Below are 18,628 nucleotides of genomic sequence, written 5' to 3'. Positions count from 1 at the left end.
AAATCCGAATATTGAGTTCTATCAAGGAGGTAATAATTTGTGTGGTCCTGGGATCACAGCTATGTTGCTGAAAGACAGTGACTTGGCCATACGTGCTAAAATGCATCACAGATGAAGTTGATATCCATGAGACTGGCGGGCCAGGTTGCTCAAAGTCCAGCACCAGAGTTACAAGGTTGTGTTCTGCCATGCCTGGTCTTCAATGGGGGCTGGGGTTTTGAACTAAGGTCTTTATGCATCTGACTGAGCAACTGCTCCAGCACCATATAAATAATAACGCTAATGTTAGAAGATGACTTACAAATAAATGTAACAGAAGACACGGCAGAGGGCATTGTTAAATATGCGCTATTTCGTAGTTACGTTCACAGAGGCAGATGCAGCCTGCTGGCTGCCGGAGGAGTTCTTACTGGGTTAGGCATTGTCTTTTGGAGTAGTAGAAGTGTTCTGCAACCAGAGAGGGAGTGGGTGGGAAATATTATGCAACAGACACCACTGAGCGGGTATTTCATGTTATGAGGAATTTACTTCAATAAACTATTCATTCAAAGAATTTAAGGGAGACTCAAGAACCACTGGCTGGCCTGCCTGGCTGAAATGGCAATTTCCAGGTACAGTGAGAGACTCTGTCTCAGAAACTAAGGTGGAGAGCTACAGAGAAGACTCCAGATGTCAAGCTCTGGTTTCTTCACACACACACACACACACAAACACATATACACATACACACACAGGTAAGGGCACTTGCACATACACATGGGTGAGCAGGCATGCACCACATACACACACACACACCTCAGACCACACCCACACCTCATACCCACACACCCACACACACTTCCCCCTACACACACACACTACACACCTCATACTACATACATATATACCACCTCTATTCACACCACACACACACAGAGACAACACACCTTACACTACACATACACCTCACACCAAGCACAAACACTCATTCACACACACATGCATACAACACTCACATTCCATACCACACACATACACACCGCCCCCTATGTATACACCAACCCCCACACACATTAACACAACCACACACATTCATACAACCACATACCACACACACACATCCTATACCACACACACACAAACACTTTACACCATACACACACACACCACACACACACACATTCACACAACCACACATACACATTCACACAACTACACACACACACATTCACACAACCATACACACCACACACACACATTCACACCACACACATTCATACACACCACACACACACACATTCATACAACCACACACACACATTCACATAACCCCCACCCCCCCACACACACACCACACACAATGTAAAGAGTGAACAAAGCCTACAGAATGAGGAGACACTGTGTCTAAAGCGACATCAAACATAACAAAATCAAAGAGCTCAGTCTGAAAGGGGGCAGATGGTCAAACGGACAACGTGGATGTTAAATATGCACTCAGCACACCGACAGAACACTTCCAGCTCTGCCAAACAGGACAAGGATGTGGAATCAGGAGAAGTCTCACCTGCTGGGGGTGGTGTTGGGACAGGAATTAGCACACCACATTGGCAGGAAGCTATATGGCAGAACCTGGCAAGGGTGGAGACACAGGGCACCGACCAGTAGCGGCTTCTCCAGCCAGGGGCAGTGGGGAAGACACAAGCGGGGCCCACAGTGACAAACTTGTGACCGCCTCTTACACCACAGTCTAAGTGGAATGCCACATCACATACAGTCTCACAGGCTACAGGTACGTATGAATTCACTCAAAACCACCTCCACTCAGCAGCAGTGGGTGGCCGGCACTTCGGGGAACAGATCAAACCAGACATGGAGAAGAGAACTTGTCATTTGGCTCATATAGGCTGAGATTAAAGCAGAAAGAGTCTGACCCCAGAATCCATGAGCTTGTCACACACACACACACACACACACACACACATCAGGGATGGAAAATGCATGCCATATTTGTTATAGAAGGACTGGTAAACACACATCACATCAGCACCATGCGGTTTGCAGCCATGAGAGCGAAGGTACCACTGTTCTCATCAATGCCCATCCGACAAGGCATTGATGCATGATGCAGCTCAGGGGCCACCTAGACTCTAGGGAGCCAAGGATGGTCCTCCGCAGAACTCACTGAGGGAGGCAGATGGGCCTGTGTGATGTGTCAAGCTAAACGCGCATGGTTCACATTTCATATTACATTTATCCATTTATTTGTGCGGAGAGATGCACATGCTACAGCGCACATATGGAAGTCAGGGGACAAGTCCCAGGAGTCAGCTCTCCCCTCCCATCAGGTGGATTCCAGGGATCTGTCTCAGATCATCAGGTTTGGCAGCAAGTGTCTGAGAGCTGACCTGCTGAGCTGGCCTGCAGCCACACATAGGTTACAGCAACATAAAGGAAACTGCACAGCTGGGCGTGGTAGAGTGTGAGCACGTGGGAGGCAGAGGCAGGCCGACCTCTGAGGTTGAGGGCAGTCTGGTCTACACAGAGAGTTCCAGGACAGCCCGGGAACATGGAGAAGAAACTCTGCCTTGAAAAAGGAGGAAGAGGGAGAGGAAGAGGAGGGAGAGGAGGAGGAGAGGAAGAAGAAGAAAAGAAAAAGAAGAAGCCGGCAGTGGTGGCGCATGCCTGTAATCCTAGCACTTGGGAGGCAGAGGCAGGTGGATTTCTGAGTTCGAGGCCAGCCTGATCTACAGAGTGAGTTTCAGAACAGCCAGGACTGCACAGAGAAACCCTTTCTCAGAGAGAGAGAGAGAGAGAGAGAGAGAGAGAGAGAGAGAGAGAAGAGAAAGAAGGGGGAGGAGGGAGAAGATGAAGAAGAAGAAGAAGAAGAAGAAGAAGAAGATCTCTTGTTGAAGGAGGAGGGAGGAGGAGGGAAGAAAAGAAGAGGAAGAAGATGAAGAGGAAGAAGGAAAAAGAAATGGGCTGGGCGTGGTGGCGCACGCCTTTAATCCCAGCACTTGGGAGGCAGAGGCAGGCGGATTTCTGAGTTCGAGGCCAGCCTGGTCTACAAAGTGAGTTCCAGGACAGCCAGGGCTATACAGAGAAACCCTGTCTCGAAAAAACCAAAAAAAAAAAAAAAAAAAAAAAAAAAAAGAAATGGAAGGAAGGGCCGACAGAAAAACCACCAACCCCACCGAGGAATTCCAGCAGCAAAGCTGTCAGTGTGCTCACTTGGCAGCCTGAGCTCAGCAGCAGAACAGGGTATGAGGAGGCAGGACTGTAGGGTTCACTCCATGGCTTCAGTATCAGAGACCCCCAGAACCACATTCAAGATCATTCCACTGAGTCTATGCTGGGCACGGTGGCCCACACATAAAATCCTAATCCTCAGAAGACTGGGACTGGAGGATTAAGGGGTTTGAGTCCAGCCTGGGCTATATAACGAGACCCTGAAGAAAGAAGGAAGGAAGGAAGGAAGGAAGGAAGGAAGGAAGGAAGGAAGAAAAGAAAAGAAAAGAAAAGAAAAGAAAAGAAAAGAAAAGAAAAGAAAAGAAAAGAAAAGAAAAGAAAAGAAAAGAAAAGAAAAAGAGAGAGGGGGAGGGAGGGAAGAAGAAAGAAGGAAAGAAAGAAAGAAAGAAAGAAAGAAAGAAAGAAAGAAAGGAAGGGATAGAGAAAGAGGAAGGAAGAAGGAAAAGAGAGAAAGAAAGAAAGAAAGAAAGAAAGAAAGGAAGGAAGGAAGGAAGGAAGGAAGGAAGAAAGAAAGAAAGAAAGAAAGAAAGAAAGAAAGAAAGAAAGAGAGGAGTGGACAGGGTGGGGGTAGAGATAAGAAGTGTGAGGGGAGAGACTCAGGAGAGAGAGGGAGGGAGGGAGGACATCTACTCTTGGACACAGAGTTCATCTTCTGATAACTGACCTCAGAGGCGGCTTATAAAAAAGATGAAACTTTACTGGAAACCCTATCATTATATAATAATGTAAGTCGTGTTCTTATTAACCCGACTCTCAGGGTTAGCGGTGGAACACTGGTAAGTTCTGTCTGACAGGTCGGGAGGCCCTGCTCACCCAGCTTTACCCTGAGGGGCTGTCGCTAGAGCTCGCTAACACACCATTTTTGGTTTTGAGAAATGAGTTGAGATCGGATGCCTGTGTACGAATGTGCATGAGAGTCCTTCGGAGGCTAAAGGAAAGCAGCAGCATCCCTTGCAGCCGGAGTCAAAGGCTGGTGCTGGGAACTGAACTCAGGTCCTCTGCAAGAGCAGCAAGTGCTCTTAGCCACTGAGGCCTTACTCCAACACCAGTTATGGACATTTTAAGTGTAAGAACATAGTCTTGGCTGTGTCTGATGATAAGTTTTGTTACCTTAGGACATGGGAGGAGAAGGGAGGAGGAGCCATGAGTCCAAGGCCAGCCATGGGCTACATGCTGAGATGCTGTTTCAAAAATAAACAGAAGAGAAAAGTGATATATTCTAAAGCATGGAAAGGCGGCTTTGGTGTCCTTTATAGATGTGAGGCATGTCCTTAGTCTGGTAACCTGAACCTTGGTGTGAGTGTGGACGAGATGGGTCCTTTCTCTCACCAACCAAACCACACATGGTAGACAAAGCTATTATCATCATTTGTGGCCCTGGCTCAAACTCAGTGCTCGGTGCAGGTGACACAAGTACTTTGTCACTGATCACAGGGCCAGCGTAAACCAGAACATGTGCGCACAATGTACGCACACAGGCAGACTCAAGCAATCATGTGTGCATGGGTCTCCCTCTGTTGTTCTCCCCTTCATTATTTTCCAAAGATTTATTTTTTATTTGATGTGCACAAATGTGGCCTATATGTGTATACATGCACCCTGTGGGATCCTCTCGAGTTAGTGGCAGTGGTGAGCCACCATGTATGGTCTGGGAACTGAACCCAGGTCCCCTGCAAGAGCAACCAGTGCTCTTAAAAGCTGGCTGTCTCCTCAGCGATCCTACCAAATACTTTGAGGCAGTCTCTCTTGGTGAACCTGGAGCTTACCAATTGGCTAGCCTCCTAGCCAGCCCTTGGTATTCACTACCGCTTGGTCTCAACCATGCTATGTAGCCCAGGCTGGCCTTGAAGTCACAATCCTCCTGCCTCAGGCTCCTGAGTTGCTGGGATGACAGATGTATAGCCAGGTTTGACAAATGGCTTTTCTTACTATCTAACATTGGTTGGAGGTTTCTACTCTATGGAGCTGGCCTGCTTTCTTTTCTTAAGAGCTGGAGAGAGAGAGAGAGAGAGAGAGAGAGACAGAGAGAGACAGAGAGAGACAGAGAGAGACAGAGAGATACAGAGACACAGAGAGATACAGAGAGACAGACAATGAAAGGGAGACAGAGACAGACAGGGGAAGGGAAATGAGAGACAGAGACAGACACAAGTACAGATGGGAGGGAAGGGAAAATGTGTGTGAGAGAGAAACAGACAGACAGACAGAGACGGAGAGAAGAGAGAGAGAGAGATTAGGTACAGCATATGAAAAACACAAACTGTAACAAATTGTAACCATCTTGGGTGGCTATGGAGGGAGCCAGTGGACAGGGCACTGACAGGCTTGCTGGCGTGCTAGGAAACCCTGTCTAGACCCAGATCGTCAGACATGGCTATGGTTTATAACCACCCAGTAGGGCCCACGTTTATTTTACATACTTTCCAGTACACAGGTGACATCCCATGATAAAAGGACTCTAAAAGCTGCCCTGTTAAAGTTCTAACGCTGAGAGGGAGGCAGGTAAGATTCTGGTCTCTGTGGAGGGCTCCGCTGCCGTTTTCCCATTCTCTGTGTATAATAGTACCAGCAAGCTGCGAAGGTGGAGGTGGGCAGGCTCGTTTCCTCTGGAAAGTTAGACCTGGGGGGGCAAGCAAGCACATCAGCTTGCTCCAGCCTTCTGAAAGGTTTTGGTTTCAATTTGCCACAAAGTCCCAAAACTGCTTCCTCTTTAAAGCTTTCCGGCTCCATGTTTGCAACCAAGACCCATTATAAATCTGGCAATGGCTCTAATGCCCTGATAAGACAGTTGTTCTTTATATACTATCTAAGTATAATTTCCTTCCTGTCTGAAGGTGGAAAGCAAGATGGAAGATGTTTGAGGTTTGCGAATTGAGGTTTCTAGGAAGAAGAATGCAGCTCGTATGAACTTTTTTTTTTTTTTTTTAACAGACTTAAGTTCCAGTTCACACATCCTCAGCGAGTGCTGAACCCAGGTGTATGTGACATGAATGGTGGCCCGGGCCTCAGGAAGATGATGTCCCCACTCCAGGACCTCGCTCACATTATTAGTGAAGTTGAGAGAGAAAGACATACACACACAAAGAGGAAGAGGGGAGAGAGAGGCAGGCTAGACCCTGTACACACTGGCTGTCAAATCAGCAACGGACAGCACCAAAACTCTGCACCAATTCAGGAAACTCCAGAAACGTCCATTTCTTCCACATTCGGTCCCAAGCACCAAGGGTCTGTCCTAGAAGACACCAGATAGCCAGAAAGGAAGGAACTGGGAGAAGACAGACCGAATGTAATGAACTGAGAGCCTGGCCCCCAACCCTGGGGTCTCAGGCTTGAGGCTGAGAAGCCGTCCTCCTCCAGAATGGACAGAGGTCGGGGAGCCGCTTCTCTTTCCCAAACCCAAAGTGGGGGGAGCATAAGTGAGAAAATCGCCCGAGTTCAAACATTCCTTTACAACCCCAACTTTAAATACTAAATGTGTTTCATGGCTGCCATCTTGAAAAACATTAGTTAGCCAAAGACGTCCTTTGATTCCCATCTCGGATGGAAACACTGGCGGGATAATCCATTGAAACGGTTCCCGGCACAAAGGCCTTTCTGCGACAATCATGACAATCTCGGTGCTTGTGAAGGACAACATTTTTGTGAGCAAAATAAAACATTTTAATGCGCTACAATCCATTACACATATAGCCCTCCATTTCCTTTCAGTAATGATTCATTAGAAAACATTTAACGTCACTGTTGATTTCACACTGGGCAGTCTGGGCACAAAGGACGAGAGATGGCCCATTTAGAAGGGGCTGGAGCCTTCTTTTCTAATCTGAGAGACTCCAAGGAGGTGGGGCCCCCGCAGGACACAACAGGCCGGCTAAATTGTGCGGTTAACGGTCAAAGCACCCCCGCCTACTCTGACACTCATTTCAAGATGACAGTGAACAATAGAGTTTTGTCCAGGCAGCCCTTTCTTGCCTGCCGTCTACATCGGAGCACACATGGGACCCGCCCCACACTTCACCCACCTGCCTCCCCCCTCCCGCCTCGTCCACTCCCTCCTCTGCCTCTTTGCCAGCTCCCCCTTTAACACAAAGAGACAGGTGAAGAATATGAGAAAAAAGGAGACTATTCAGCACGTCAGCTTCCATAACACAATTGCCTGTCAGGTTCCCTACGAGTGCTCAAATGTCTGGGTTGAGGCCAGACACCCCGCTCTGAGCTAGGTTAGTTAGCGGGCAAGACAGCTCCAAGGCCACTTCTTACAGTCCCTGTAGAATGCCACCTCCCGGGTACGGAGGCTGCAAACCATCTTTAGTAACGACGGTGGCCTAAATTTGCTATCACGGCAAGAGATGTCAACCCACTGGGCTATATGCATATTCCTTTTGCTCCCGAAATTCCAAACATTTGCAGAAAGAAAGAAAGAAAGAAAGAAAGAAAGAAAGAAAGAAAGAAAGAAATTGTATCCAAAGCCAGAAGCCTGCCTGTCAGAGAGATTGGAATAAATTTCGAGCCTTTAAAACACACACACACACACACACACACACACACACACACACACACACACACACACACACAATATCTCAAGACCATCATGATCTTTGCCGAGTCTGACGATCTGAGTTCAATCCCCAGGACCCACGTGTTAGGAGGAGAGAAGTGGCTCCTGCTAGTTGTCCTCTGACCTGCATGCACATGCACACTCGCGAGCCCGCGCGCGCACACACACACACACACACACACGCACTAAACAAATATAATAAGCATTTTAATAAGCAAACCCAGCCTGTGGTCAGCCAGTGGCAAGTGAGGCTACGCTAGCTAACGTGGCACATGCTGAGAAAAATCAAAATTCCTAATGAAGCTGTTGGCACGGAGCCAGGCCAGTGAGCTTCTAGACAGAACGCATGCAGCGTGCTCTGAGACAGGCATGCTCTGGACGGGGTCAGCCAACTGGCCCGGAAGCCTGATCCAGACCCTGCCCATTCTAAAGGCCAAAACCACTCTCACCTTTTAAACGACTGGAGAAGACTGAAAAAGTAATTGGTGATACAAGAAAAGCCTGTGAACTTCCTGTTTCAGCATCCGTGTGTTTTCAGCAGAGCGCAGCCAGCTTTGTATCTGACTCTGTGTGTGTATGCATGTCTGTGTGTGTGTGTGACAGGGAGATATGTCATATGTACGTGTCTTTCTCTGTGTGTGCAGATATGGTGTACACATGTATCTATGTGTTTGTGTGTGTGTGATATGTCCAATGTGTATGTATCTCTGTATATATAGTGTGTGTACGTGCATGTGTCTGTGTGTTTGTGTGTGGTGTCATGTGTATGTGTCTGTCTCTGTGTGTATTACATATGGAATGTGCGTTTCTATCTCTATATGTGCTGTGTGTGTCTCTGTGTGTATAGTATGTGCGTATGTCTGTATGTTTGTGTGTGATACCGTATGTATATTTCTGTCTCTGTGTGTATATTGTATATATGTGCATGTGTCTGTGTTTTTGTGTGTGATGTCATATGTGTGTGTCTGTCTCTGTGTGTGAACAAGTGCTGTATGCATCTCTGTGTGGTGTGTTTGTGTGTTTCTCTGTGTTGCATGTGTTTGTGCAAGTGTCTAGTGTTTGTATGATATGCCATGTGCATGTGTCTATCTGTGTGTGTACATATGGTGTGTATGTTTCTGTGTCTGTGTGTGTGGTGTGTGTCTGTCTCTGTGTGTGTACACACAGTGTGCAAATGTCTGTGTGTTTCCGTCTCTGTGTTGTGTGTGTTGCATGTGGTGTGTGTGTGTGTGTGTAATTGTGTCCCTGTCTCTGTGTCTGTGTGTGGTGTGTTTGTATGTGATTCTGTGCATGGGGTATGTGTTTGAGCTGCTGTCACATTGAAGAGCCGTAAGACAGGGGCAGACTCAGCCTGGCTCCCATGGCTTACGCCAGGCTCTCTCTGGGCCCTTGTAGTCAAAGTGTGTGGAGAAGGCTTCCTGCCAGCTTAGCCTGGTTCCCTTAGGACCCCAGTGCCTGACTCTATGGTTCTTAAAGTTGCAGGCACCAACAGAACGGAGATTACAGACACAACCCTGTGCAAACACTTTGTGGCCCTTGACTTGGAGTTGTGAAGTTAAATCTCAGCCAGCCTTGGTGGAGCCTGAGAGTTCCTAGAGCCAAGAAAGGAGGAGGTGGAGTTCAAGGCCAGCCTGGGTCCATCACGAATACAGATAGTCTCTGTCAGGAAGCCTCCAGGGACGGTGCTCTCCCCAGTTCTGAGTGCTAAGGCAGCTAAACCGAAACCAAAGGTCTGTTCAAGGAGGACGAGGACGGATCCCAGGCAGGCAGGCAGGCAGGCAGGCAGGCAGCCCCGCAGCTGAAATGAAGGATTATCTTTTGATCTAACGACCAGCAGACAGTTAGCGTTTTACTATCCAGCTGAGGCCTCTTAATCACCAATGGGCGTAATTACGAATATCAGCAAACTGAACGAGGCCTCCAAATTACCTCGAGGATTAGAGCGGCTGCTGGTAAAACAGCAGCAGCTCGGGAGCCTTAATTGGCCCCTGGGAGTTACAGGTGGCGGGGGAATGGTTACAAGTGTTGCTTGTTACTAGTCTCTGTGTAAGTACTGGGCAGAAGGCGGGGAAGAAGGCTCGTTTGCTTTTCCACTAAAGCACGCTAAGTGAGAAGGACTTCCTGGGGTTGGAGACATGGCTCAGGGGTGGAGAGCCTCTGTTCCCACAGAGGATTTGCATCCGGTTCTCAGCACCCATATTCTGTTTAAGTCCAGCTCCAGGGGACTCCACGCCCCCTGCTGGACTCTGTGGGCACCTGCAAATCATTTTAAAATAAGAAAAAAAATTAAAGATTAAAAAAAAAAAAGGCTGTGGAGGTTGACAGTCATTTCTAGCCACACACTTGGCCTTCCCTGAGATCACAGAAGTCCTCGTTGGCCTCATAGTTTGCATGCGAACTTGTGAACAAGAGCGGCTTTCAGGAGTGTCTTCTTGGTATCCTCAACTTCTCTCTCCCAGAACAGAAGCTTCTCCTGGGAGCCCACGGCAGAAACTGGCAGTGGGGCACGTGTGGACCAGCACCGTGGACTCCACTTCCGCCCCCTTCTTTTATCTCAGTCTTTCAACCTCTTTGGATTGAAAGGAAAATTACTAGACTGCACATCTTATAAAAAATGGTGCCTGTGAATATATGTGCAGACACACATGTATGTAAAGGTGCATGTGTAATATGGGGTCTGGAGGCCAATGGCTGAGTATCCTACTCAGTCTACAACCGCATCACCACCACCACCATCACCACCACCACCATCACCACCATCACCACCACCCACACACAGACACACGACACACACAAGACAGGGACAGGGAAGAGCTCTCCAAAGGCAGTCCCATCATTTGCAGCAACACGGATGGAATCCGGAACATCGTGTTAAGTGAGATAAGCCAGACCCAGAGAGACAAGATCATGTGTCCTCTCTTACAGGTGGAAGCTGAGCTTGGATGTCAGAGACTTAGAAGAGGTTACTAATGTCAGAGAAAAGCACGAAGCGAGGAGGGAGCAAGGAAGAGGACGTTCAGCACATGTAACTGGGTGAGTGGCAGACAGTGCCCAAGTGGGGACTGCAAACTAGCTGCTGTAGAGGATCTGGAATATTCTGACACCAATTATAACTGACGTGGGGATCTGCCAGCGACTGCGCAGAGAGAGCAGCACAGAGTCCCCAAACACGTGTACTACCCACCAATTAAAAATACATATAGCCACTGGGCAGTGGTGGCACAAGACTTTAATCCCAGCACTCAGGAGGCAGAGGCAGGCAGATTTCTGAGTTCAAGGCTAGCCTGGGGTATAGAGTGAGTTACAGGACAGCCAGGGCTACACAGAGAAACCCTCTCTCGAAAAACCACCACCACCACCACCAACAACAACAACAAAAACCAACCATATAGTCATAAAAGCACACACATATACATGCACACACCCACACCCACACAGACATATGTGTATGGATACCACAGCGCTGGGGGACTTTGTGTATGAGTTTGTTTGTATGGGTGAGCACATATAACACATGTAGGAGCACACGTGAGCACACGTGCCCATAAGGCCAACATGACGTATCCTTCTGTCACTCTGTTTTCCCCCTCCTCCCCCTGTAGAGACAAAATTTCTCATCAAACCTGGAACTCACTGACTGGCTGGGTAAGTCAGTGCCCTGCCAGCCCCTGTGCCCTAGGAATCCTCTGCCTGTCATTGCTCAGCCCCAGGGCTAGTGACTCACACACCCACTTTTGTCAGCCTTGAGGATCTGATCTCAAGTCCTCATGGTTGAACGGCAAGCGCTTTTATCCGCATAGCAGTGGCTCCAGCCCACCGTCTCAAGTAAGTCTTTAAAAGGGACAAGACCATTCCTTTAGATCCTCTTGCCTTACTCCTCCTGCTTGGGTGTGGTAGGATAGTGGTTTATGTCCTTTGTATTGCTTTGAAAAGCTGGGGAGATGGCTCAGCGGTTAAGAGCACTCACTGGCTGCTCCTCCAGAGGTCCTGAGTTCAATTCCCAGCAACCACGTAAAGGGATCTGATGCCTTCTTCTGGCTTGTAGATGCATGGATACCATGACATTGTCTGGGTCCATGGTGACCTCTGGTTATATTACAAATCTTAAGGACTCTACCTATAGCCCCCAGTGTTACCACTTAAGGACTTTTTAATGTGTTTATGTGCGTGTGCACGTGTGTCTATGTGGAAGCCCTATGGTATCAGCCATCTCCTTTGTGACGAGGTCTCTCAACAATCAGGCTAGCCAGTGAGCCCCAAGGCCCTTCCTGCTCCCACCCATGTCTGTATGACCTGGGGTTGCAGATGTGCACCCTTGCTCCCAGCTTCTGTGTGGGCACTAGGAATCTGAACTCCGATCTTCACACTTGGACACTTTACTGACTGAGCCATCTCCCTGTCCCCAAAGCAGAATGATAGAGTGATTTGTGGTATCTAAAGCAGCTATGGTAAAGATTTACCTTAACTCTCTATTGTAACTTGGAAAGCAAGGTGGCTGCATGCATTGTGTCCTTTAAGGGTCGTGTACTGGAGCTTTGGTGGTGATACATTCGAGAGGAGGAGCCCAGTGCTCCCTGGGTCACTGAGAGCGCTGCCCTCAGAATGGGTTGAGGGGTTTCTATGGGAGCCTTTATCAGTTTAGGGGGAAGAGGTTTGCCTGGGACAGGGGTGGATGGGTGTCTCTTCTCTAGCAAAGTGATCTCTCTCTAAGCCCCCTGCCCTTGAATTTCTCAAGGCATGAGCCAAGAACCTGTTTTGGTTTTTTTGTTTTAAATAGAGTTATCTAGCCTCTAGTATTCCATTATAGTAGTTAAAAAATACAATACCTTCAGGTTGGAAATTTGAATAATTCTAATTGCTAGGAACACAAGCAATTTTTTTTTTTCCGAGGCTGTAGCCCTGGCTGTCCTGGAACTCACTCTGAGGACCAGGCTGGCCTGGAACTCAGAAATCCGCCTGCCTCTGCCTGCCAAGTGCTGGGATTAAAGGCATGCACCACCACTGCCTGGCTTGACCATGATCATTGTGGTAACGGTTTTGTTTTAAAACCTGGAGCAAAGCAGCCGATACTTTCTGAGCCATGCTTACAAGGCCTCATGGGAGTTTCCTGGTCCCTAGAAATGTACAGTCTCTCTGTGTGTATTCAAATACACAGAGGCTAGAGGTAGGCTCCTCAAGCCAACCTTTGCCTGAACCTGGCTCTCCTAGCAGGACTGTGAGCCACTGGCATCTTGTATCCACCACCCCCTCCCCTTTAATCAGAGGCTAATCAAAGCATGCTTCATTAGGGAGTCATTTTGTGTCCTCAGTTCCCATGGTGAGATGATGCTTGGGGTGGGGAGGTGGGGGGTGGGGCTGGCTTTCTTTCCAACTTTCCACATAAAATGTTTATTTGAAATATCCCACTTAGAGGACTTTCACACCAGCCGTGTGAAAATGCACCCGCCTGCTAACACAGTTCTGCTTCCATAGCCAGCCACCAGGACAGAGCTACAGACAGAGGTACAGTCTTCGAACAAAGCCAGGCAGTGTGCGCTCAGGCCTTGGCGACGAGAGACACTTAAAGATCCAAAGGGTGGGAGGGCTGGGCCCATCTCTGCTTCAGGTACGAGCTGCTCCAGTATCTTCTTTATAAAGAATGCTGGACACCATTGCATACACTAGCAAGATTTTGCTGAAAGGACCCAGATATAGCTGTCTCTTGTGAGACTATGCCGGGGCCTAGCAAACACAGAAGTGGATGCTCACAGTCAGCTATTGGATGGATCACAGGGCTCCCAATGGAGAAGCTAGAGAAAGTACCCAAGGAGTTAAAGGGATCTGCAACCCTATAGGGGGAACAACATGATGAACTAACCAGTACCCCGGAGCTCTTGTCTCTAGCTGCATATGTATCGAAAGATGGCCTAGTAGGCCATCACTGGAAAGAGAGGCCCATTGGACTTGCAAACTTTATATGCCCCAATACAGGGGAATGCCAGGGCCAAAATAATGGGAATGGGTGGGTAGGGAAGTGGGGGGGTATGGGGGACTTTTGGGATAGCATTGGAAATGTAATTGAGGAAAATACGTAATAAAAAATATTAAAAATTAAAAAAAACAAAAACAAAACAAAAAAACTCTTCTTATGTGACCTGAAACACTATATATATATATATATATATATATATAAACACATGAACCACAAATTAATATAATGTTTCTAAGAAGTTAACAGTGGTATCTTTGTTATTTTTTATTCATATTTTCTCAACTAAATTATTGAATGCACTATCTATTTGTAAATTACTAAAATGGTCTACTTCTATAATAAACTTACCCAGAGATCAAAAAAAAAAAAAAAAAAAAGAATGCTGGGCTGGCGAGATGGCTCAGTGGGTCAAAGGAGCTTGCCTCAAAGCCCCTAACCCTCCCTGCAAACACTCCTCTGGCTTCCCTACGGAGCAGACACACACAGGAGCGGTGCTCACCACGATAAATCCAGAAAATTTAATGTTTGAAAACTAATTTTACTTTGAGGACTTGGTCTAATAAAACAATCTCCTGATTCGTTGCTCGAAGCGTCGCGACTCTGTTTCCTAGTAACCGCTCCTTTCTTGGGTTCTAGTAAGATCAAATGGGCTTTAGAAATAGCTCATCATCTAAACCTTAGAGATGTGCTGACTTTCCATCCACAGCTATTTGTAGCAAGGGTGATGGGCGCCCCCCCGACCCCCGAACTCAGTAATTACGTCTGGTTGGTGATACTTGAATGACCTGCTTTTTGGGTTGACCTTGTACAATCCTGTAATGCTAAACTATTAGGATGTGGCCGGCTAAGATAGCTCAGGGAGTAGAGGTGCTTGCTAACGAACCCAACCGCCTGTGTTAGATTCCTGGGAGATCTGTACTAGAAGAGCCAACTCCTAGAAAGTGTTTTCTGCCTCCTGCACATTTGCCGTGGCCTGCACACGAGCAAGCACTCACACACACACACTCACACAACTCACACTCATATTCACACACTCACACAACTCTCACACACACACAACTCACACACACACTCTCACACACACACACTCACACAACTCACTCTCTCTCTCTCTCTCTCACACACACACACACACACACACACGTAATGTCATAGAATGTTAAACATATGTACGATCAATTAAGTTAGACACACCAAAACCAGTTGCAAAATGAAATGTGAAGTCTCCACTACCACTTGTAAAGCTCATCTGACCCTGTTATTTCCTGAGCCCAACTTGTTACCCCTGACTTCACTGCCTTCGAGAGAATCCCTTACCGGACGAGGGACCCAAGAGGCTTAAAGGAGCTAAATCAGTTCCCAAATACTCCGGACAGAAATCTCTCTTCTTCACTGTAGGCCAGTCCCAAGAATCCACAGATGCAATCATGTATCACCCACAGATGCAACCATGTGTCACGGAGCAGGCACTATGCAGATGGTCTTAACCTCACTCAGGAATTAAGGCATAATTAGGGTGACGTACCAGCAGGGCCAGAGTATAGGGCCTTTTCTGTTTTTTTTTTTTTAACACCTTTTTCTGAGTCTATAATTATTTTCAGTAAAATGTTAGACTGTTGCCTTTGGTTTGCCATATTTTAAAGTTACATAAAATATCCTCTAGTCACAGCAAGCCATGTGCTGGGAGCACCATGGCCCACCAGACGTGGATGCTTGCAAGCCCTGGGTCTCCTGCTCAGTGGATGACACAACTTCCCAACTTGTTACCAAATCCACAGTTCCGACTATTTACCATAAAAAAAAAATGAGATTTAAATGAGCCACCCCTAAACACCACCCACCACAGGCCGTAGAACAAGCTCTTGGTAGCTCCACGCCACTACACACTACTTTCCCCTCTGCTTTGTCTGTCAGCCATGGTCTCATTAACACACATGGCGGTGAACGAGAGACCTTGCTTTAAACAAAGTTGAAGACTAGACCAACAGAGAGGTTGTGCTGTGACCACCACACGGGCACTGACTGGCTCATGCACACACATCATACCATGTACATACCACCCTGCCCCAAACCAAAGATGGCTTTTAAAAATGGTGCTTTTATGAGTTTTAGACAACAGATGCTATATCTATGAAGGTTAGCCAGACAGAAGGGTTTTGGGACCATGGTGGTAATACTAGGGATGAGAGATGCGTGATGTGGACGTTTGCAGGGGCCAGGATTGCTCATTTGGGTTCCCACTGCAGCTCTAAGTCCTGGTTTCTGGTGACCAAGGTTCATTTACAGCCTTGTTATGGGAGGGGCGTGAGTGATGGGGGTGGGGGAGGAGGTGGCTTCTCCTAAAGGAATCTACAGGGATTACTGCACTAGGGAAGGGGAGTGGGGACAGTCACCTCCTCCCTCCTGAAGCTGCAGGTCTTCAAGTGGTTTCAGTGGCAAACTTGACTCTTGCAAAGGGAACCTGGGAATTCACAAAGGAGGAGAGTTTTGGCTTAAAACAGTGCAAGTAAGGGAGCCAGATCTGTGTGCTTGCTCAGAGACATGTTTCAGGCTGCAGAGATGGCTCAGTGGGTACAGTGTTCGCTGTGCAAGCTTGAGGGTGAGCCCAGAACTCAAGAAAGGAGAGGGAGAAAGCATAAGTTCTTGGGGGGCGGGGCTGGAGGGGGGCGGAGACAGAACAAACACTCACCAGCCAACTGGTGTAGTGCACACAAAAGGAAATAACAAAAGGGGCCCTGTCACAGACACACACACACAACACACACACACACACTATACACACACTCATACACATACATACATACACACACTCATACTACTCTCTCATACACATACTCATACACACTCATACTCTCACATACACACATTCACACACACAATGACTCTGTTTTACACATACACTCTCATCTTCACACTCACCCACATTTACACATGCTCTCACACACACATTCACACACTCTCCACAATACTCACATTCTCTCACATACACATTCACACACACACACACACACACACACATGCTCACACACACCTTCACACTTCACACTCTCTCATACACACATTCACACATCATCACATGCATATACACACTTTCTCACACTCTTACACATACATACACTCTCACACATATACTCTCTTATACATACACTCTCTCCCTCTCTCACACACACATTCACACTTATTCTCATATGCACACACACACTCTCACACACACTCTCATACACACACACTCTCTCACACATGCACACACACTTACTCTCATACACACTCTCTTATACACACAGCCGCCACAACATTAAAAGCGACCCATGACCTTCTTTGAGGACATGCCTACCCCTCTCCCCTCTACCAAGCAATCAGGCTATGCCCACCCTCTGAAGCCACTTCCTGCACTCATCACCCTGAGCCAGTTTGCAGCCATGGCACAGAAAGCCATCCCCATACACATACCTGGACGGCCTCAGGCCAAAGCCTGTTGTGAGTGCTGGTTGCCAAGGCAACGGTATTTGGTGCTATAGAAATGGATAATTAGCTGAATGGATCCATGACAGGCTCTGGCTAGAGTTCCTGGTGTGGGAGGCTCCTGTGTGTGGTTACTGAGCTCTGACTACATATCCCAGGTTTTCTGTGACCCTCTTTGGTTATCCAGTAAGAGACAATCCATCAATAAATCATGTTCCCTAAACAGACATGCTGAGATCATTCTTCAGGAGCGGGGGGTGGGGGGGTGGGGGGAACGAACAGAAAACAAAAAACCAAACCAAACCAAAAAACACCCTTGTAAGTACATAGGCAGCAGGCTACATTGAAGCTGTCTCTGTCATTGGTTTCTTTAGGTTCTTCCCAATGCCGACCCAGGCAGTCTGGATAAAGAAACTTACAGACACTACACGTCTAGGCACCAATCATAACGGCTTTTTCCAACACTGGGTCTCTGTCAGCGACCACTGTATCCAGGCTGACACAATCACCACCAGTTACCTGCGTGGCTCCCTAAAAGGATAAGTAAGAAAACACTTCCATCCCTCTGCCACGCCAGCCACTCCTAAAGTCCTCAGAAACCACCCTTGTCCCATAGTCCCAGCCCTGGACGGTAGGCTAGTGACCACTCTGTCATCCCAGATGTATCCGGTTTGAAACAAACGAGAAACTCCACCCGCTTCCCGCTCTTTGGTTCTAAAGGACAGCTCATCCCTTGGATGATGAAGAGTCGTCATCTACTTGATCACCTGAAACAAAAATTTTCACTCAACAAGTACAGAATTTCAGGTGCGAACCCAGTCCTTTCTTGCCTTGGAAGCCTGGGGATGGGAGGAACTGTCGCTTAGACTTGGTGGAAGAGAGGTTTCCACCCTCCGGCCCCATTACCTTGGATCCCATGGTGTTTGTAGGGAGAGCGGAGGAGAGCGGTTGTAACCAGTATTCTGCTGGACCCGGGCAGCGCAGTGCCTGGCGATCCTGCAACGCGCGACACTCCGCATCAAGGTCCGTGGAGATTCTAGATGGCCAAAGTATAGAGCGGTGAATAATTCATACTGGGAGGCGGGGCCTGCGCCTGTGGCTGCCCACCTGAGGACACAGGGCCCTTCGAGGTTACAAGTGGAAATCGGACCCCATTGGATCACGTTACTCCACCGCTGACCTCTGATTGGTCCCTCTGGGCAGATGCCGGCTGACAAGGTAGGGCCTCTGAGCTGTGCTGGCACCTGCTCCGGTTCCACAGACACCTGCGGGGACTCTGTCCACACCCTCACACTGAAGCTGCAGTAAGTTAAGGTGAGAGTGCCTGTGTTGGAGACGACCTTCATGGCTCCCAGGTCCACCTTTACCATCCATCAGACACAAGGCAGGCTTTCTCTTATGACTGAACGGCTGCC

The 18,628-nt window shown here is 47.9% G+C and overlaps 1 protein-coding gene across 1 annotated transcript in view; it reads right to left on the bottom strand.

Annotated features, from left to right (window-relative positions):
- The window catches only part of Myo1h (myosin IH), a 73,735-nt gene extending 55,500 nt beyond the window's left edge, over window positions 1–18,235 (bottom strand). The window contains exon 1 of the mRNA XM_085837046.1: window positions 18,120–18,235. Within this exon, the coding sequence (XP_085693172.1) occupies window positions 18,120–18,131 (12 nt within the window). The 5' untranslated portion in view covers window positions 18,132–18,235. The remainder of the gene's footprint in view (window positions 1–18,119) is intronic.
- Between the last annotated feature and the right edge of the window lie 393 nt (window positions 18,236–18,628).

This window comes from Mus caroli, unplaced genomic scaffold (assembly GCF_978045245.1).
Source record: "Mus caroli unplaced genomic scaffold, Mus_caroli_1 scaffold_4, whole genome shotgun sequence".
In the NCBI taxonomy this organism is placed as follows: domain Eukaryota; kingdom Metazoa; phylum Chordata; class Mammalia; order Rodentia; family Muridae; genus Mus; species Mus caroli.
The sequence above is the reverse complement of the archived record's forward strand: the minus strand, read 5'-3'. Positions and strand labels throughout refer to the sequence as shown.